Genomic DNA, 22,406 nt, shown 5'->3' on the forward strand with positions numbered 1-22,406 from the left:
TTTTTTATCACATTAGGCCCAATGAAATAAAAGTGATTGGCCTACAGTAATAACACTTATTAAAAGAGAAAACAAAGGTGCCTTGAGGTGCTGCATATAATTGAATATATGATTTAACAAAAGGTTAACAAAATGGTTGAACAAACATGCCTCATAAGGCAAAGCTAAATAGAGATAAGAGACCAGATACTCAACAAACGTTAAAATGGGCTAAAGTCTCATCTCTCACCTCTGACCAGTAGCCACAAGGTACAACAAGTGGTTTGCTAGCTCTCAAACCACTTGTTGTACCTCAAGAGGAGAAGCTTCTCAAACTTTTGGTCTGAGAGCCTATTCCTCTTAGGAGAGAGAATCAGGTTCCCAAGGCTAAAGAGTCTTTCCACCGGGGCACTGGATGGAGTGGCTGCATTATATTTAAGTGATACTTTCTTTATTATGGGAAACTGATTCAGAGTGTCCATCCCTGTGGCCACTGATTTAAAGTAATCAGCTACTTCATTTTCAACAGAGACATAGGCATCCTGCTCAGTCTCATCAAAGTTAAAGAAATCATCCTCTTTGGTAGATGGCCGGCGCTGTGTTGTTGGGGTTTCCCCTGGGTGCTCATCCTGCTCTGGGACATATTTTCTGCATTCTGCTACTAGACTTGCTTTTACCAGGTCCTTCCTCTCCTGGTCATGCAGCCAACGTAACTTGAACTTGGGTAGGGTTGCAGCAGCCAGTAGAGCATCATTATCCTCAAGAACACGTGCAAATCTTGTTTTGATTGCCTGAAATACATGACACAAAAGACATAACAAGAGTATCAAAACAAGTCTTAAAAACAAGTGTTTTTTACAATATGCGTATTTGGCATATAGCATAAATCTGACTACAGAGCAGTCACTATTACATTGACCTGCACTTATAAATACGTCACATTATCTAGACACAAATAAATGCAACTGAGCCATTGATTGGATAAATATAAATGCAAAATAAAATAGCAGCTCTTACCTGAACAATTGCCTCTGGTAGGCCATCAAGGATTGCAAGGTGTTTTTTTAATTCCAGAGTCCTAGACATCAATGTCTCCAGAGTCGGCAAGAGTGTTCCGTAAAAACAATTGTCCTCTCCTTGCAGAATGTCAAGAGCCAGAGTGAGTGGCTTCATCACAACACAATACTCTTTAAGGACCTGATGTTCCCTTTCACTGATGCATTTCATCTGAAGTTGGGAGGATATTGAATTCAATTCGGCCACAGGTATATCAGAAATTCGAGCTACCGCATCATAGAACGAATTCCACCTGGTGGTGCAAGGTACAAGCAGCTTCTTAGCAATAACATCGTTGACAATCTCCGAAGCCACCGTTGACCGACTTGCCTTGTTCCACAGCCCTGCGCATTTTGTGATAGCATTTCTGTAGATAGATTTCGTTTCCATCTTTGACATTAGCCACTTATCGACATCAGTGCATGAGATGAGGTTCAATGTGTGCGATGCGCATCTGTAATGCGGGGGTAAAACCACGTCATTGACATCGACAACATTATCTAGCATATCCCCAATGTTTGTAAAAGTCGCCTCATCCTCCTCCAAATGATCTTCAGTGTCTGACTCAGGTGGCTGGTACATTTGAAACGCCTTGACAAAATTAGAGCCATTGTCAGTAACCGTTGCTGTCACTTTGAAAGATAGGCCATAGGATGAGTGGATGTTGTCTATTTCGGTTGCAATAATGTCATACGTGTGTCGGCCCTTGAATCTCTGGCATGCCAGGGCTGATTTCCCACGTAGCATGTTGTTCGGATTAATCCAGTGTGCAGTTACACCTAAGAAGCTTTTATTGTAAGCAGTCCAGATGTCTGCTGTGGTAGACACATGTTGTAAATCCTCAAATGTTTTTTTTAGCTCGACCTGCATTTTCTCATATTCTCTGTCTAAATAGCTGGAAAACGTCTTCCTGCACATTTGCCTGGTCCCTGAGCCTCCATTTATCACTGGAATTTTGCTTATTAGTTGCCTGAAGGCAACTGACTCGACAGTTGACAGAGGATGCATGTCATCGACAACATACCTAGAAATTAATTTATTCAGCTCTGCCTGGCTTATCGGCTGCACTGCAGTCCGTGTAAAGTCTAGCCTTGGTTGTTTGCATGCAGTGGCGCCTTCAGCATCTGTAGGGCTGGGGTCTTTAGCTACTAGCTTTATCGAAGCGTGTTGTTTCAACAGGTGCTTCATAAGATTTGAATTGCTATTCTTAGATGTGGATAGCTTATTTCCACCTGCACATAATTTACAACTCACCACTACATTTTTGTCTTTAATCTCGACGAGCGAAAAGTAATGTCCATACTTCCAGGAGAGAAAGCTAATTCTATCCGCACCGGCCATGATGTGGTCTAATGCTCATTGATTGATTCGAGCTCTCACGGAGCGGACAGATTTAATAGACACAACTAATCTCTCGCTTCCGCTCCGACCGTGAGACATAAACACCTGCCGTACAGCTGCGTCATGACGGTAACAGCAGGAAACGACAGGACGTCAGCTGTACGGTTTCCCTACCTTACGGACGGTTTATCCTCGTTTAACGCCCCTCGCCGAGCGGAATGAGGTACGAAGCTGGTTTAAGTCCCTTTGCTACATGTACCGCGGAACGGGAGTCGCTGTCACGTTAACCTGTCAAACTTGCCTACTGCGGTTCTTTGTTTGTTTAGCTGATTTTAAGGTGTTTTAACGGTTGTATTTGTATTTTTGTAAATGTTTGTTTACTTGTTGTCTTCTAGTTTTACGGTGTTTTCTACGGCGCCTCGATGTGATGTTTAAATAAAGAGCCGTGACTCATCACCAGTCACGGCAAGTGTTCATTTTTCACAAAAGAGAGTAACGCGAGTAACGAACTCATTTAAATTTCAGTAATTGTAACTGCGTTACTTGATTTAAAAAAATACTTCGTTACATGCTCGTTACCGCTAAAAGTAGTGGAATTACAGTAACGCGTTACTTGGTACCGCGTTACTCCCAACACTGGTCATTTCCAACAAAGGGTATACAACAAAGTATTGAGATGAACTTTTGTTATTGACCAAGAACTTATTTTCCGACATAAATTGCAAATAAATTCTTTAAAAATCAGCCAATGTGATTTTCTGGAATTTTCTTTCTCATTTTGTCTCTCATAGTTGAGGTTTGATGAAAATAACAGGCCTCTCTCATCTTTTTAAGTGGGAGAACCTGCACAATTGGTGGCTGACTAAATACTTTTGCCCCACTGTATGTTTAGATTCTTGTGCAAAAACAAGAGCTGGACAACATGCTCTGTGGTGAGGTTGGTCCTCCCCCCATATATCGCCCCGTATAAAACCAATAAATATATGTCTAAAAATAAATAAAATAATTGCCATTCATAAGAATCGCGATTCGTTACCGAGTCGATTCTTTCGTCCCTACAAATCAAACTTATTAACATCACACTGGTAGAATTTAAACAGCCCTGTCCATAGCCTAGCATAATAAGCCTGGTTGTGTTACCAGTCCACGAGACGGGGGAAAGTTCCCTTATCATGTGTCATGTTCTGTCAGTTTAGTTTGTTTATTTCAGCCTCTGTGTTTTCAGTTAAAGTATCTTTTAGTTTAAATACGCTTTTTGTTAAGCATCTCTGCTCCTGGGTCCATCTACTTGACATAAACCTGACAGTACAATCCGACCAAGATATGGACTCAGCGGAGATTAGTTAGTTTCAGGATCAAGTTTTTTATTTAGAATTTTGGTTGATGAGCTGCGTTTTCCGTGGCCCCAGAGGCTTCCGGCTGGCGTCTCTCCTCTTCAGGCGTCGGAGGTCCTCGCTGCATCTGCTCTAGTCCCTGCTCTGCGCCGGAGACTCCTGGCTGACGTCCCCTGTGTTCCGGCGTCGGAGGTCCTTGCGGTATCAGCTCCAGTCCCTGTCCCACGCCGGAGGGTCCCGGCAGACGCGACTCTGGTTCCGGCGTCAGAGATCCTCGCGGTGCCAGCTCCAGTTCCTGCCCCACGTCCGGGGCTGAGGTGGGAGCTCTTGCCCTCTGCCCCTGACCGGTCTTCGGACCACCCGCCTGAGGAGCTCCCGTGCTTGGCTCCTGACCGCCCTTCTGGGCCTCAGAACTCTGCCTTTGAGCGCCAGGTGCTTATTTCAGCCTCTGTGTTTTCTGTTTCCTGTTTTATTTTGTAGTCTCTGTTCCTTGTGGGTTGTTTCTGTTTTCACTTCCTGTCTTGGTGATTGTCTTTCTAACTCCTCATGTGTCGCACCTTTGGCCAATTACCCCTGCCTTCCCTGTGTGTATTTAAGCCTCTGTCCTTCCCCTTGTCCTCTGTCAGATTGTCTGTTTAGCTTCCTGTTTTTCTCCAGTGTTTCTTGTACTTGTGCTTGTTCTTGTTCCTCTGGTCGTCCTGGTGGATTATGTTCCATGTTGCTGTTCTGTTCTGCGTTCCTGTCCTGCCCTGTCCTGATGTCCTGAGCCTCGTGTAAGCTTCCTTGTGCTTTTGTTTTGTTTCTGATTTTTAGATTAAATACGCTTTGTTAAACATCTCTGCTGCTGGGTCCATCTACTTGACATAATCCTGACATCATGTTCTGTTCTAAGTCAAGCGAAGTGGTCTTGCTGGCTGGTTTGTGGCTCCAGTTGTTGGGCATCTGCCAATAACTTTGGGCCATGGCCCAAGGAAGAGGAAACTCTGGTGCTCAAGGTGCCATGCTAGCAATAGCATCCCCTTTGTTGAAATTGACGATTGTTTTGAAAGATGGGCTTTGGCGATAAAAAACTTTTGACTGGCTGCAGCCTTAAGGGTTCCCTTTTCTCCCTTCTCAGCATGATGGGTATTTTTGTGCAGATGGACGCTTTATCACCTGAGTTGAAGTGGACAAGAAAGGGTAAATAAACATTGTATTTCTATTAGACTAAGATAACACTGATCTAAAAACACTTAGGCACAGCATTTACAACATCAATATGCTCGTCACTTATGTGTGAATGTCAGTTTTCATATATTTGTTCATACACCTCAGAACTGGACAAAGTCTTCCTGCTGTTGGTACTAACAAAGTCAGGGCATGACTAAGTCAGGATTCACCCCCTAGAGAACCGCTGCTGACATATTTAAGTGCTGTAGGTGTGAAAGCAGTAAGGACTTACTTAATCGAGAACTTGTTTTCGGTTCGAAGAGTTTCCCAATCCATGGATGGCGCAAGGCTTGGTCTGGTGTCATGCGCTTTTTTGGATCATATCTAAAAAATGAGATTCATGCACATAATGAAGAGATTCTAATTTGGGATGGATGAGATACGAATTCTATATTAACACGAATGTTATATTTAAAGTATCACTATGCAACCTTGTTTATATCATGAGTAATATCCACTGTTCAGTTGTGTTTCAGTTCAGTGAGTTGGATTACAATCAGAGCTCTGGTGAACATATTGATAGCCTTGGTTTTTTTTCCCTCTACATAAAAACCCCTTGAAACCACATGAAAAACACAAGGCCAGACAAAATGAATCTTCCTATGTGGCTGCAGAGGGCGTTTTTGCTCAATACAATTTACATAGTGTTGCTTTAAAGGCCTATCTTCACAATGACAACCTCATGCATGTTTCTGAGAGTGTTCTTACTCAAGGCAGCTTTCAATGAAATCGATGAAATCGGCATCCTTAGATTTCAGCTTTTTGGCCACAGAGGTCCTCAATTTTTGTGTAGATTCCATCCGTCTTGGGTTCCCATTAGAGTCTGCAAAACCAGGAGAGGTTAGCAGGTGATTTTTACAATGTCCTACAATGCTGAGAACATTATGTGAAAAAGCAGCTAGGAGAAGATTAAAGTACAAGTTTCTTTTGCTTACCAAAGAACTTTTTCCTTTGGGGCGAGCCTTCCAGCAGCTCTTCTGGAGGGACACCTAGTAACTGCAATAAGTTCGATTCAAACATTTATAGAAGTTCCACGTTTGTCAAAAGAATATGATAACAATTTGAATGGAAGGAATAATGACGCATTTTACCTCCATTATGCTGCTGAAGATGGAATGAGTGTCAGGTCCTTTGAAGAGACGCTGACTGAGGTGGAGCTCAGCTACGATGCAACCCAAGCTCCACATGTCAATGGCCGTTCTGCACTTTTTACCAAGCAGCAGCTCTGGAGACATGTAGCTCAGAGTGAACACTTGAGGTTTATCTGTGGAGGAAGATGCAGGTAAATGTTTATTAATGTTGTCTTTATTGTCTATTGTCTTATTTTTAGTCACTTTGTAACATTACAAAATTTCTCTCACCCCTTTCAGTCGTAAAGAAGCTCCCTCCAAAGTCAATGACTGCTGATTGCCTCTCATCATTCTTTTTGCGGACCAGGACGTTTTCCTGAAAAATAACACACAGGGACAATTATTCTTTAACTTTGTATTTATGGACAGATGAAGTATTTCAAAAGCTGCCCCATTCATGTTTTGCACATCTTTTTTGTCATCTTTGTCTATCTAGTATCTATCTAGACTGTAGTACATGCATGGAATAATTGAACAGTATACCACAGCAATGTTAGCCTCTGCAGTATGATTTACTTTTAATCATTATATGTTGGACATTTTATAGCTTTGCCTCCCCCCGTGGGCAAAATACAACACATAATGTCAATAGACCATACACTGCTCTAATGTGTCTCATGTTTCCATGTAGTGACACCTATTCCATTACATATAGTGGGTTCAGGTGCAAGAACATTCTTTCAGTAAATGTACTCAATGGATGCCATTGATAGGTAAACTTTTTCTGTCTTGTTTCTTCTTTAGAAACAGTTGAAGTGTGGCTAAAATAACTTTACAAGGTCTGAACTATTATTCCTACCGGTTTTAGGTCGCCATGGACAATATTCTTCTTTCTGAGCAGCTGCAGACATTTCAGGATGGCTACAGTGTACCCTTTGAGCTCGTCCTCTGTGACTTGATGCTTGTCCTTACGTTTCATCACCTTATACAGGTCTCCACTGAAAATGAATGTGAGAGGTAAGCTTATTGCTTATTATTTCACTGCACAGAGAACAATATGTGTTCTGAACTTACTCATAGAGATCAAAAGTGATGCAGAGGTGATGGCGGAAGTTGAAGTGCTCCTTCATGTGGACGATGTTGGCTGAGTTATTCTTGTCACTCTCTTTCAGGGCCTTCAAAACCTTCATTTCCGACTTTGCCAGCTTAAGAACGCTGAAAAACCACAGAGAATAATATGTGTGACTATATGACATGAAAAACCTTTTTAATCTGAAGTATTATATACAACAAAAGCACGAGTTCCCGCCTTATACGAGTGGTACTTTTGTTTGTTCCATGGGCCAGCAGAGAAGACGCTGGAAAAATTGAGCGTCCTGATTTACAGCAACAGGATAGAAAATGTCATAATGAAACGTTCACAGGATTACTACCAACAACCCCTAAAAAAAGGCAGCATGAAAGCGAATGGCTTGGGGAGAGAAGTGCCTTGGAGAAAGGCATCACAAGGGGCGGGAGCGGATATACTATCAGTATGCTAAGAAAAAGATATAAAACATTGCATGACAAAAAGAAAAGGACACAAACAGTTTCTTCAAGGATCCCACCACTCAAGAAATCAAGGGAGTGCTCTATATTGTAGGGACTGTTACAAGTCCTATCAGTCCTATAACCAATTCAAAGTCCATCAACCAACTTGTACTGAGCTTAACCACAAAAAGAACATGAGATTCACCTGAGAGCTGAGAAAAAGTAACTGCGTGTGTTTCAGTGAGAATCTGTAAAAACAACTGTTTTTAAAAGAAATAACAACATATTCTAACATTTAATTAACTCAAACATATCGCTGATGACCTTCATCATCGTGACTTGGCTTTCCATTGCCTTACCTGTCTTTGTTTCGAAAGACTTTGATGGCCACAAACTGCTTGGTCTTATAATCATAGCATTTGAGAACCTCTCCAGAGAAGCCATTTCCAATAACTGCCAAGATTTTATAGCGGTAGGCCAAGTGGTCATTGACAATCTGTGGATTAAAGATAAATAAAAGCATATCCATAAGTACAAAAAACAAATGATTAAACATGTACAGTGCCTTGCATAAGTATTCACCCCCCTTGGACTTTTTCCCATTATGTACTGTTACTAACTGGAATTCAAATAGACTTAAATAAACTTTTTCCCGTTTGATCAACAAAACATGCATAGTACTTTGGAGGTGCAAAATAAAATTTATTGTGACACAAACAATAATGAGAACAAAAAAGTTGACATCTGTTGGGTGCATAAGTATTCACCCCCCTGTGTCAATACTTGGTAGAACCTCCTTTCGCTGCAATTACAGCTGCAAGTCTTTTGGGGTATGTCTCTACCAGCTTTGCACATCTAGAGATGGAAAGGTTTGTCCATTCTTCTTGGCAAAAAAGATGAAGCTCAGTCAGATTGGATGGAGACCGTCTGTGAACCGCAATCTTCAAGTCTTGCCATAGATTCTCTATTGGATTGAGGTCTGGGCTTTGACTGGGCCATTTTAAGACATTAACATTCTTTAATCCAAACCATTCCTTTGTAGCTCTGGCTGTATGTTTAGGGTCATTGTCCTGCTGGAAGATGAACCTCCGCCCCAGTCTCAAGTCTTTTGCAGACTGCATCAGATTTTCTTCAAGGATTTCCCTGTATTTGGCTCCATCCATCTTTCCCTCTATTCTGACCAGTTTCCCTGTACCTGCTGAAGAGAAGCATCCCCACAGCATGACGCTACCACCATCATGTTTCACTGTTGGGATGGTGTGCTCAGGGTGATGGGCAGTGTTGGGTTTTCGCCACACATAGCGTTTTGCATTGAGGCCAAAAAGTTCAATTTTGGTCTCATCTGACCAGAGCACCTTCTTCCACATGTTTGCTGTGTCTCCCACATGACTTCTGGCAAACTCCAAACGGGATTTTTTATGGATCCCTTTCAACAATGGCTTTCTTCTTGCCACTCTTCCATAAAGGCCAGATTTGTGGAGTAGACGACTAATAGTTGTCCTGTGGACAGATTCTCCCACCTCAGCTGTGGATCTCTGCAACTCCTCCAGAGTAACCATGGGCCTCCTGGTTGCTTCTCTGATTAATTTTCTCCTTGTCCGACTCTTCAGTTTGGGTGGACGGCCTCCTCTTGGTAGGTTTGCGGTTGTGCCATATTCTTTCCATTTTCTTATGATGGATTTTATGGTGCTCAGAGAGATGTTCAAAGCTCTGGATATTTTTTTATAACCTAACCCTGCTTCATATTTCTCCACAACTTTATCCCTGACCTGTTTGGTGAGCTCCTTGGTCTTCATGATGCTGTTTGTTCAGTAATGATCTCCAACAAACTCTGAGTCCGTCACAGAACAGGTGTATTTATACTGAGATTAAATTGCAGACAGGTGGACCCTATTTACTAATTATGTGACTTGCAAATGTGACTTGTGAATGCAATTGGTCGCACCAGATCTTTGTTAGGGGTTTCACAGTAAAGGGGGTGAATACATATGCACTCAACACTTTTCAGATTTTTATTTGTAAATAATTGTGAAATCCATGTAATATTTCCCCCCACTTCCAAATGATGCACTATTTTGTGTTGGTCCATTACATAAACTCACGATGAAATAAATTTTAATCTGTGGTTATACCATGACAAAATGTAGAAAAGTCCAAAGGGGGTGAATACTTATGCAAGGCACTGTATATACTGCTTCAGAAGTGATATGCTGGGATGTTTAAAATAATTGTAAAACAAATGATGAAAATTGACTGTAAAACAAAAAATTTACAATGAAATTATAGCTGCATTGATTTTTTTCTTTTTTTTCGGTATATTGAATGGATCAATAGTTTGATTTTGTACAGTTAAGATTTGAGCACTTACTGCCTTGTACAGTCCCTCCTCAGTGTCGAAGCCAAAGTTGAATAACTGTGGATTCTGGGTGCTGCACCTAATCTTGTTTGTTGTCCTCTTTCCCAGGTACCATACCTGTTTGTATTTACTTATCTCTGTCTGCTCATAGTTTGTCAAATATGGCACGAAATTCCTCAGAACATCTGCACATGGGGGAAAAAGATTGCCATTTTCATGTTCTCATAAGGAAATCAGAGAAGACAGAACTCAGGATTTTGAAAACAAACTTACATTCAGAGGACATGGGTAATCTTTCGTCAGAAGGTTTCCTATTTCGTGTTTTCTGCAGGGAAGGCATGATTGGTTGCCTCAGTGGGAGTCTCCGCTGGACCCTAGTGCCAGATTCTGCATGAGCTTGCTGGATGTAACCGAAATCCAATTGGATTTTTTGAAAGTTCTAGTTGATCAATGAAGGTTGAGTGTGCAGAAAACAGAGGGAATTTGTGTAACTAATAAATTATCTGAATATCTTATATCTTCAAACTATCATGTTAATAGGTTGTATTGAATTGAATTTACAAGTAGGCTATGAATTAAGCTTACCTTATTGTCTGGTGGTTTCACACAGGTGTTGTTCCTTCTGTGGAACAGGTTCTCGGTTGATTGTTTTGCAGGCATCCTTGTAATCTTTTCAGGAGGGGTTCTGAGGAATCTTGGAACTATATAAACTTTGCTGACTTTAACTTTAATCTTTTCAGGAGGGGTTCTGAGGAATCTTGGAACTATGTCAACTCTGCTAACTTGAGCCTTTGTTCGGCAAAGTTCGTCAAACGACATTCTATCACCTCATAACACCATCTATCTTTGTCTAGTATATAGACAGGTGGAAATCAAGGTTAAATCTTTTGATGTCATTCCTCCTCTTTGAATGTGACATGGTGATGCCTTTGATTTTGTCTAAGTGATGTCTTTACGACATCATCAAAAGTTCCAGAATCCAAGGTGGAATAGGACCTTTGATCTGCGTTGCACCAACACAGTATAGGATGATAGAGCACTATGACGTTGACGACCTGCCAATAAACTGAAAAAATAAGAATAAAAAGACAAAGAAGTTGATATATCTTTTCTCTAAGACTTGAAGGGCACAATGACATTTTTTTACTTTTCAAATCATAGCTTTGGTCATTTTGTTGTATGCATATAATTATATGTGCAGTAATGCAATGCATGCATACTATTATTAATTGATAATAATTTATTAATTATATAGTTACCATGTTTGGGCTGAAGCCATCATTTAACATTAAATTAAAAATATATTTTTAATGGTACAAATGAACATTCAAGTTTGAAGGGCTATAGTGCCTATTCTAAACCACCTGTTTGGTCTGTAGTATGGCTCTGGAGCTTCAGCATTATTCCTTTCATCAGTGAGTCCTCTAACAGTTCTACAATATACTGTCACTTTTTATTGTTTGCATTTTTTACATTGTGTGCAGATCTATTTACATACAGCCGATGGTGCAGGTTGTATTTCTTAAAATGAAATTAAACAGGGACTGAGTACCGAAAGTGCCCTATTGCTTTTTTTTTTTGATTAAAAACGATTTTTGAAGGCTTGAAAATACTCTCAAACTTGAGTCAGGACTGGTGAATTGTACCTATTCTTAAGCAATTAGAAATGTCTCATCTCATCGTCGTCATCCGCTTATCCGGGGTCGGGTCGCGGGGGGAGCAGCTCAAGCAGGGGGCCCCAGACTTCCCTTTCCCGGGCCACATTGACCAGCTCTGACGGGGGGATCCCGAGGCGTTCCCAGGCCAGTGTTGAGATATAATCTCTCCACCTAGTCCTGGGTCTTTCCCGAGGTCTCCTCCCCACTGGACGTGCCTGAAAAACCTCCCAAGGGAGGCGCCCAGTGGGCATCCTTACCAGATGCCCGAACCACCTCAGCTGACTCCTTTCTAAGTAAAGGAGCAGCGGCTCTAATCCGAGTCCCTCACGGATGACTGAGCTTCTCACCCTATCCCTAAGTGAGACGCCAGCCACCCTTCTGAGAAAACTCATCTCGGCCGCTTGTACCCGCGATCTCGTCCTTTCGGTCATCACCCAGCCCTCATGACCATAGGTGAGGATAGGAACGAAGATCGACCGGTAGATCGAGAGCTTTGCCTTGCGGCTCTGCTCTCTTTTCGTTACAACGGTGCGGTAAAGCGAACGCAATACCGCCCCCGCTGCTCCGATTCTCCGGCCAATCTCACGCTCCATAGTACCCTCACTCGCGAACAAGACCCCGAGGTACTTGAACTCCTTCACTTGGGCTAAGGACTCATTTCCTACCCGGAGTAAGCAATCCATCGGTTTCCTGCTAAGAGTCATGGCCTCAGATTTAGCGGTGCTGATCCTCATCCCAGCCGCTTCACACTCGGCCGCCAGCCGATCCAGTGAGTGCTGAAGGTCACAAGCCGATGATCCAATGAGGACCACATCATCCGCAAAAAGCAGTGACGAGATCCTCAGACCACCGAACTGCAACCCCTCCCCACCACGACTACGCCTCGATATCCTGTCCATGTATATCACAAAAAGGATTGGTGACAAGGCGCAGCCCTGTCGGAGACCAGCACCCACTGAGAACGAAACTGACTGGCTGCCAGGGACCCGAACACAGCTCTCGCTTTGGGAGTACAGAGATTGGATGGCCCTGAGGAGAGACCCCCTTACCCCATACTCCCGCAGCACCTCCCACAGTTTCTCCCGGGGGACCCGGTCATACGCCTTCTCCAGATCCACAAAACACAAGTGGACCGGATGGGCATACTCCCAGGCCCCCTCCAGGATCCTTGCGAGAGTGAAGAGCTGGTCCGTAGTTCCACGTCCGGGGCGAAAACCGCATTGTTCCTCTTCAATCTGAGGTTCGACGGTCGGCCGAACCCTCCTTTCCAGCACCTTGGAGTAGACTTTACCAGGGAGGCTGAGAAGTGTGATACCCCGATAATTGGTACACACTCTCTGGTCCCCCTTTTTGAACAGGGGAACCACCACCCCGGTTTGCCACTCCTTTGGCACTGTACCCGACTTCAATTAGAAATGGTTGTGGAAAAATGGATCAACAGCGCCCCCTAAAATGCAGCAATTCTGTCTGTTTTAACCGATCGTGGCAGTAGATCATGCCAAGGGGCTCTCCCACACACAGCCAGAGACACAACTTATGTCACAAGGTGTGACCGGGGCTTGTCGTCAAAGTTCGACGATTCTCCCAAAAAAAGGAATTTATTATAACTCCTCTGTGCATTGTCCGATCAGCCTCAAACCTCTTTCACACAATCACAGTGCCGCCCTGATCAGAGCCATATGTTAATATTGACTCATCGTCACAGCGCCACCTACTGGCAACAGGAAGTGACATGTTTTATACTTTGACGCACTGCTCCTGCTTTACAATATATCGCTCAAATGAGCTCAGACAAGTCAGAAGACCTTCACAGTCAGAATTGGGACTTTTTCTCAAACCATGTAAGCATTGAGGTGCGGCAAAGGTTGATCCTTCGCCAAAGAAGACTTATTAGAATTATTCTTCCACTGTGCATTGTCCAATCAGCCCCAAATTGCTCACCCTTCTAAAAAAAACGACCTGAACCTGTCTGTCTGTTGTGTGCATGTGTCAAGTTATATACAGCCTATGCCTACCGTGCGCAAAAGTGCTGCTCGCGCCTAGGCTATTTCATTGTTTAGCCTTGGTAGGCTATGTGCGTGGTGCGCCAACTTTTTTATGAGATAGAGACCCCTTAGAGACAAAAAGATAATTCGAACCTTGCTTTTATCAAAATTGTTTTTTAATTTGTAAGTAAGTAACCAAGTCTCAGCATAGATTGCATCATGGGTCTGGATCTCCCCAGAACCCCTCAAACCTTGCAACTTAAGCTCCTTCTTCTGCAACAGTCCTTCAATGGCACACAAAACCAAAGCTTGTCCATTAGAATTCCTCACCTCCCTGTTTGCAAACTTTTACCATATGAACCATCTTTGCTTCTCCTCTGGTAGTGATCTGTTGACTATTCAGTATGCAACTTAAATAGAATTTGCAGTAGTATTTGCATCACAGAGCTTGAACTTCCAGAGAACAGTCGACTTCCTTTACCTCTTATTATAAGACACATATTGTGCAGCCTGATATAGTTTAATAATAATGAATTATTTTTAGATCAGATATGAACATTTAATATATTTTAAATCAATTAGATTTACTTAAGGTGATTTAAATGTAAGCAAAATCATGTGCATGGAAATTCATTCAATGCTTATTCCCTGCTGGTTATATTTGTCATATACTGTCACACCTCTATGATCATGAAACAGGTTTTGCATTTCATTTTGTGTGGTATAAAAAGCCTTAAGAAATCCAGATGTTACTTGTTTATACATGTAAACATCCTGCAGGTTTCCCCCTCTTGTATCACAGAGACATTCTTCTACATCAGAGCAGATCTGTCAAAGAGCTTGTAAATAAGGTCGCTTTGAAGTGCAAATCCAAACGTCAAATCACAAAACATAACAAATGAGAAACCACAACATCAAATCACATAAAGAGATTTTACCCCCACCAAGGAGATTGTATGTTTTCGTCTGTGTTTGTGTGATGCAAAAACTACTTGATTGATTATCATGAAACTTAATGGAAGGATGTGGTATCAGTCGTGGAAGCACTGGTTACATTTTAATTCTGAGTGGGTGCAATTATGTCGAGATCCAAATGAAAAAGTTACATTTTGTCACATGAAAACTTGAAAACATAAAAGCAGTAATAGGACATTAAAAATAAATGAAGAAGTATACATGAATATGAACACCATATATTAATATATATATACACCTGATAGTAGCTAAAAGGCAGCCAATCAGATCCTTCTGTTTGAGGCCTCTTCGTTTTCAGCACTGTGGACAGCATCACAGAGAGGGCGGGCCTTGTTGAAATGATTTTGCTCTTTGATTGGTTGGTTCTGTCCAGCAACAAATCCCTTGTTGTGTTCCTTGAGGCCCCGCCCCTATGCTCCCACCCTGGCGGGGAGATGCGTGCGTGAAAGGAAAAGATCTGACGTCACGTGGCCGCCTCTTACTCCCGGACAGACCATCATCTGAGGATAAAGACACTTCATTTGTCCCATCGAGCGCCACGTTCCTCTGCTGTGAATCCGTAGGATGCTTTTTAAACGAACAGGGATTGTGGCGACATTGTTGCACTGAACGGGCGGTAAGGCGCTTTAACCATTTTCCATTCATTACTCTGCAGCCAGGGAGAAGAGAGAGTCAGAGAGAGAGAGAGAGAGAGATAGAGATGGGGGGAGGGCAAAGGGATTCAGTGTGTTAAATAAAAAAGATTATCTGGCTTCAGTGAATCATCCAAGTCTGTGTTTGTGCCGATCATTGTCCGGAGGATGATGGAGAAGAGGAGGAGGAGGCGGCGGCGCCGTGTCGCACAGGCTGAAGGACGCTTCTCCATCGTCTGGGATATCACGATGCACTAACGCAGCATCCCTGTCATCGTCCAGGAGAATCACACATTCCGGACAATGCTCGGATCACTGGGCATTAAATCAACCAATATCAGCGCGTTTGGTTGTGGCTGGGGTCGCTATGATTTGTGGGAGAATGATGCCCTTCAGAGCAGCTGCCACATCCTCCATCACGAGCGTTGAAATGCGGTTTGCAAACACAATCAAAATGACGTTTAGTGGAGTTGATGTAATCAATAGGAGGTAATAGCAATAAAACTAACACCTGAAATCCAGGGTCCTGTGTATAATCTCTATAGGCCCGCTACACGCCTATTGTACCCACATAGGTTATGAATGGTGATCACGACAAGGCCACAGAGGTAGTCAGAGCGAGCACAGACCCCACACAGCTGTAATACGTGGTGGAGAAACCCACCTTCATCATGTCGACCCAATGAATGATGCTCCCAGATGTGTGGATGCCCTCAAAGGCCTGGGCACCACCTCTGATCAAATCATGAGGGGATTCAATGTCATTTATTGTAATGAAGACAGTGTGTGCACGGTGCTCCACAGGGAGGAGGCCTATAGGACTGTGGCCTGTTGGCTAACAAGGAAATACATGTGCACCTAATAATATCAGCTCTGTTGTTTGCAGTCTGGTTTTCAAGGCAGCTGGTGTTGAAGTTTCCGATTCTTTTTGCAAGTGGAGGGAAATACTGAGCACTCATCATGGCAGGTGAGATTGGCTTCCTGTTCAGCTGCTGCATGCTTGTGATGTACTGTGTTTGGACAGTGCACAATCAACTCATGTATAAGGCTCAGTTGTAATCCACCATTCCGCTATCATGACTAAGTGTGAATTCAGCGTGTGTGGGCAGCTCTGCTAAACTGTGCCTTTGTATCGTAGAAAACAACTTCCCTCCCCTGCCTCGATTCATCCCCCTCAAGCCATGCTTCTACCAAGACTTCAGTGAGATCCCAGACCAGCGTCGCACCATGTGCAAGAGGCTCTACTACCTGTGGATCTGTAAGTGTGCCTGCAGTAAGAGTTTGTGTGCCGGCTACTGGCTCACAGGTTGGATTAGTGTGGCTATAGGAGCTGTTAACCTGTGCACCGCTTCTGATCTCTCATGTCAATTTGTTTTACCCTAAATATTATGAGTCAGACAGTCCAGTAAAGCTGTGGGACCAGACTGACTGGTCTCATCACAGGGCACGCAGCCAAATTCATAATTTTTTCCATTCTCCTTAGCTTTTTTTGCATAGAGCTTGAAATATTGTGTTTACACTCATGTGACATATTTGTTATTTAAAAAAAAAGAAGCAAATTGCTACATATTCTCTGGTTCCACCTATGTGAGAATCTACTGCTATCTATGAAAATGCCCTTTATTTTGGTCTGTTGTTCTTTCAAAATGAGATAATAGTATTTATAATTTACTGCATGATTTTTATTATTACATAGATCCAATTACTAATCATGAATCAATCAATAATCTGTAAATAAACCATAGTTTGAGCCCTAGTCATAACAGTAGATAGTAGTAATGATTCAAGTTGTGATATTCTCATGAGCATCATGGTATCTGTTTCATTACCACTTAGGTTCTGCCTTTCAAACCAAGAACGTAAGTCTGGTATAAAAGTAGAATAGTCTATACGTTTGGTACTGGTTGAGTAGAACTGGTGTGCTGTGTGTGCTAAATGAACCGTAGCTTTGAGTATTAGCTGAAATTCATTTTTATTCAGTTCTGCTGCGTTATCATTGATATGCACGTGTGGGTATATCTACCATGGAGCTTTTATCCTTAGTCTGTCATGTTCTGTTCCTCTTTGCTTCTCCCCTGCGTTGCTGACAGTGAACAGTGCCACACTGGCTGTGAATCTGATTGGCTGTCTGGCCTGGATGTGCGGAGGTGGTGGAGCGACCAACTTCGGAATGGCCTTCCTGTGGCTCATCCTCTTCACCCCATGCTCCTATGTGTGCTGGTTCAGGCCCATCTACAAGGCCTTCAAGTGAGCGGATTCCAATCTGACCACACACACACCGTCTGCTTCTGCTGAATCACATCACTCAGGACGTCTGTTCTTCTCTCTGTGCAGGACAGACAGCTCGTTCAACTTTATGGCTTTCTTCTTCGTCTTCATGGCCCAGGTGGTGATTAGCATTATCCAGACTGTTGGCATTCCAGGCTGGGGAGTGTGGTAAGAACTTTCAGTGGATTGTTAAATCAAAAACAGAAATTTTACACGATTCAATAAAAACAATATAACCTTTACCTTTTGCCTCTATTGAACTCTCTATCAAAACGAAAACAAAAGACCTAGTTTGAGGATATTGTGAAGCAGAGTAAGATCATGGGAGTTGTGGTCCTAAACAACGTTTCTTGTCCCATAATCTGTCCGGTTCCCCTGTGGGTTAGCGCTTTACTGGTTGAGCTTCAGCGACACAATACACAGCAAAAGGCCATGAATAATCATGATATTTTTCGAGTCACCAATACAAACAGTGGAATAAAAAATATTCTTACTGTCTAGCAGTGTGTTTTTCTACCTTTCTTTGCTCTCTTTGCTAACAACATGGGCATACCAACCTTGAATGGGATTTTCTTGTCAGTGTGTAAAAAAATGGCTACAAAAAGTTATGATTTGTAACAGTGATTACGTCCTGTCAAACAATTCTCCAAATATGTGGCTACCACTAATGCATCATTGTATTCGTGTTTTGTCATTAGTTTGTGACGATGATGTTGACTCTCTTATTGTCCCCCCCCCCCCCCAGTGGCTGGCTGGCTACCATCACCTTCTTCAGCACCAACATCGGGTCAGCTGTGGTCATGCTGATTCCCACCATTATGTTCACTGCAGTGGCTGTGCTCTCCGTCATTGCCCTCTCAAAGGTGACCTATTCTGTATTCTGTCTACTTTTTTTCAGGAAAACAAATGTTGCACATTGTGTGGCCTTTTCCGACACTGGCCCCAACCCTATAATAATACAACCAGGTTCATTGTGTGAATGCTCATTCCATGGTTAATCTTTTCATCTCGACCAACTATCCAAAATGACATGAATGCAGCAAATGTATTTGCACATTTGCAAACAACTTTACATTCCAAAAAATAAATCTATTTGAATTGAGTAAATTCAACTAAATTAAATAAATTGGAAGAAAGAAAAAACAGCCAGCTGGCTAACGTGCTAACTGGCTAGCAGTGCATCTTTCCTTTCTTGCCTCAGATGTTATAGCAGTAAATCATACAACAGGTACAATTTAAAAATCTAATTTTTGATCAAAACATCTATGGGTAAATAACTAAATGTAAAAACAAACCATAATATATACTAGTGTTGATCTCTGAGCAAAAAGTATAATTTCACATCAACCTTTAGACTGTAGACTCTGGTTTATTTTAACACGTTAAGGATAGTAAAATACTTTGTCCATCACAAATCTCATGCGCTGTCTTTTATAGGTTCATAACTTCTACCGCGGTAGCGGGGGCAGTCTGGGTAAGGCCCAAGAGGAGTGGACCACCGGGGCCTGGAAGAACCCCCACGTGCAACAGGCGGCTCAGCAGGCAGCCATGGGTGCCGCGCAGGGCGCCATACAGCAGGACCAGTACTCAGCAGCTCCCACCTACAACTACGACGACCCAATGTAGGACAGAGGCGGGGCCAGACTGCAGAGTGGTAGAGATATAAAAAGGGATCAATTAACACAAATCAGAACTAGGTGCCCTTCATTATGATACTGTACAAGCTGAATTTAAAACGAACAATGTAGAGGAAAGTCATATTTCTTGTGGGATTGTACTTTATTGAATTTTGAGTTATTCCTTTTTATATTCCTTTCACATTTAAATCAGCCGTTTATTAAAAAGCCTCTTCTTTTAAAATATCTTATGCTGCTCAATTTTAGCTGGTCAGTGCGTGTGTTGCTTTTTAATGGAGACATATAATATAGCTAATGCTAATCCCCTGAGCTTCATCAGTTTATTTAGGTCGGTTCATCTTTGGTCGACACAGGGTGACTTCTCTGCCTCCGCCTGAAGCCACACTTTTAAAACACTCATTTTTGATATGTTTTAAAAAAATACAACAGCTATTTCGTAAGCATGTCTACGTCACCAAATGCTAAAACAATTTTGACCCTAGTTATTAGCGTAAGTTAGCGTAAAGACTATTCAAATATTACAAAAAATATACAACTCAACGAAACAAGATTTAATATGTTAATAGTGATAAAATATTGATTGATTGGTGAGCTTTAAATGTTTTTTTGCATTTTGACAAAGCTGAAATGGTTATTTACAGTCTCAGTTCTGTGCTTAGAGGCTAGCAGTCAGATTTATCATACAGACATGAGTGGAATTGATCTTTTCATCCAAGTCTTAGCAAGAAAGCGAATAATTCCCAAAATTATTCCTTAAAATTTGTGTGTAATAAAACTTTGAAGCTTTTATTAAGGAGAAACACTGTCCTTTAAACAAATATCTGTATGTTAAATCTATTCTTTTAATTGAAAAAGAAAAAGTTACATTTGAACAAATCTTAATCAGAATCAAAAAAAATAACCCAGCGGCAATTTCAGCTTTTAAATCCAGTAGAAACATTTTACACCCATGTTTCAAGGACCTGCTTTATATCTCTTCTTTTTTGACAACGATTCCATTAAATTCAGAAAATGTCACATTCTCAGGAAATTTGTGATAGCTGGTTTTAAATTCTACACCTGTAAAGCCCTTAAAGTGTCAGCGTCTTGGGCCGTTGTCTCCCTTCTTCACCACTATTTAATCCTTCTATGTTTTGGTGTGTTCGGTTTTGTCGTTACCTCCTTTGAGCAGGTTGATTTCAGTTAAAGGAATTATCATTACAATGATCAAGTGAAGCACATGCAGTATTTAGGATTGCAGTTCTTTGGATAAAACATTCCAAAGTCATCGTTGTACAGGTCAAGACGGACAGAAAACCAAAACGCTTGCAGGCTGAACAATACAGTAAATATTAATAGTTATTGTTGTCGGTGGTCATAGCATTGTATGAAGTGATGGATGTTTCCTCCCTTGGCCAATTCTTCCACTAAACCCCTACATGTAAATGCTTAAATGGCTACTTGTTTCTGAAGCTCTGGGTTTCAGGCCTTAGTGTGTCATTTCGTGGCTGTCGGTGTTATTCCATGAGTAGGTGTGATAATGACATTTATAAAAAAGAAAAGATAGAACATAAAATTCAAGACAATTATTTAAAGTGAAAGTGAGAGAGCCCTCGTGAGGCCTGACGTGTTCGGAGACAGCGTCATGAAAAAGTTAGTTTTTTTCCACCTCGTGTCACTTTGAATCTTCGACACTCAGTAGATGGTTATTACAGTGAAACAGTATTAGACTTGAAACAAATGTGAAGTATCTGAATGCTCGTTATTTCAAAACCTGTGAATCGTCTCGTCTGATCGTGATGATGTGGTATTCAATAGGCTGTTCGTTGTTTTCCTTTTTTAGGCGTTTTTTGTACCAACCCTTGTTTTTCTTCTTTTGATGATATGTGTGTGAGTGTGACGAACATGTTCATTGCTTCTTTACATGTCTGTGGAAAACTTCTTTTTCTTTATTCAATTTTTTGGGGTGAAAATCTTAAGTAATGTTTGCACTGGGTTACCTGTTGACATCAGTGCAAACCTAATTCACAGTGAATCACAGTGTAGCAATACTAACATGAATATATTATAAACAGTAGAATTAATAGGATTGAGAGGGGTTCTGTTGTGCGGGCCTCAAATATGGAGACAAATACTTCCAACCATAACATAAAGGGTTATGAATAAAAAAATGAAACAGGGGCCCTTTTTTTTCAAAGATGGACACCACTAGTATAGTTTTACAACTGCATAACATTCTCACCAGCAGATGCACATACAGTAGATATATTAGTAAAACATACCATTCACATGCTCATCTGTTAGCAAATGCACACCGTTTAGATCTAAAAGTGTAAGGTTATGCACAAAGACAAACAAAGAAATCCTCTCTGTTGCAGCAGTAAAGTTAATACTCGTGGTGGGTGTTTGGATCAGTCTGCCACATGTGCATACAGCACAGTCAACGTGTTTATGGAAATTGCAGCTGTAGTTTTCGTGTAGCAGGAACTTCCATTTGACTTCACCTCATGTCGCTGTATCAAAGCTTCTGGAAGCCATCTCCCATTTAACTCCCCCACGTCCCCACATGTGCTGTATGTTGTTTGATATGTATTATTACCATGTACTATATCATGAGTAGATATAAATATATAATTACATGAAATGAGGTAAATATTTGCTGTGGATAAACAAATGGAAACTTGCTCTAATTAGAAGAAAGAGGAGGCTGTGTCTCCATGAGTGAAGTCAATGAGGAATACATTTTTGTGTATTACTTTTGTATTATTTGGTCTTACCCTGATAGATATTAAAGAGTTCTTGTTGCATCTGGTTTTGTTATTGAATGAGTTTGCAGATGTAAGTCCTCTAAACACACCCACACAGAGTCAGTATGTATCCTTCATGGCTGAAGATGTAGAGGATCCATGTTTTCAGATAATCTGAGAGATCAAATTATCCTCATTGAATTGAATATCACATAAAAACAAAAATCACACAATAGCAATTGACAAAGCATTTAGAATTTTTTTGATTTTAAAATTTCACAACTATACATTAAAACATTATCTCATCTTCAAACGCCCTTCAACTAAATTTGAAATTGAAGTCCTTTGTTAAAACTGCTTTAATAACTACATTATTTGTTATTACTTTATGGAAAACAGTGTGACGGAAACAATTCAGCATATAAGGAGGATAAAGGTTCCAATACATTTTTCCTCTTAACTAGAACAAATTACACAGCAATTTCCCAGGATTATGATTTTATGAAGAAACTACATAAAAATAAGGCATTCATTTTAATGCTATGCACTAAGAACCTGACTGATATTGAGTCTTCAATATGCAGTACGTGTGCAGGACTGTAAGACAGGAAACAGTACCTGTATGTTTTAACTGTGTTACATTTCTCACT

At 41.5% G+C, this 22,406-nt stretch overlaps 1 protein-coding gene across 5 annotated transcripts; it reads left to right on the forward strand.

Annotated features, from left to right (window-relative positions):
• The first annotated feature begins 4,147 nt into the window (after positions 1–4,147).
• On the forward strand, positions 4,148–21,816 carry scamp5a (secretory carrier membrane protein 5a). Of its 5 annotated transcripts, none has more exons than XM_053427942.1 (7): positions 4,148–4,483; positions 16,012–16,092; positions 16,264–16,383; positions 17,216–17,372; positions 17,460–17,561; positions 18,139–18,256; positions 18,831–21,816. In XM_053427942.1, the coding sequence occupies exons 2-7, from the start codon at positions 16,086–16,088 to the stop codon at positions 19,017–19,019; spliced, it is 693 nt and encodes a 230-aa protein (XP_053283917.1). In that variant the 5' UTR covers positions 4,148–4,483; positions 16,012–16,085; the 3' UTR covers positions 19,020–21,816. The 5 variants fall into 5 exon arrangements, with proteins under 5 accessions (XP_053283917.1, XP_053283918.1, XP_053283914.1 ...); XM_053427943.1 differs by lacking the exon at positions 4,148–4,483 and adding an exon at positions 4,591–4,889; XM_053427939.1 differs by lacking the exon at positions 4,148–4,483 and adding an exon at positions 4,900–7,006.
• Positions 21,817–22,406: the final 590 nt, after the last annotated feature.

Source organism: Pleuronectes platessa, chromosome 7, assembly GCF_947347685.1.
Source record: "Pleuronectes platessa chromosome 7, fPlePla1.1, whole genome shotgun sequence".
In the NCBI taxonomy this organism is placed as follows: domain Eukaryota; kingdom Metazoa; phylum Chordata; class Actinopteri; order Pleuronectiformes; family Pleuronectidae; genus Pleuronectes; species Pleuronectes platessa.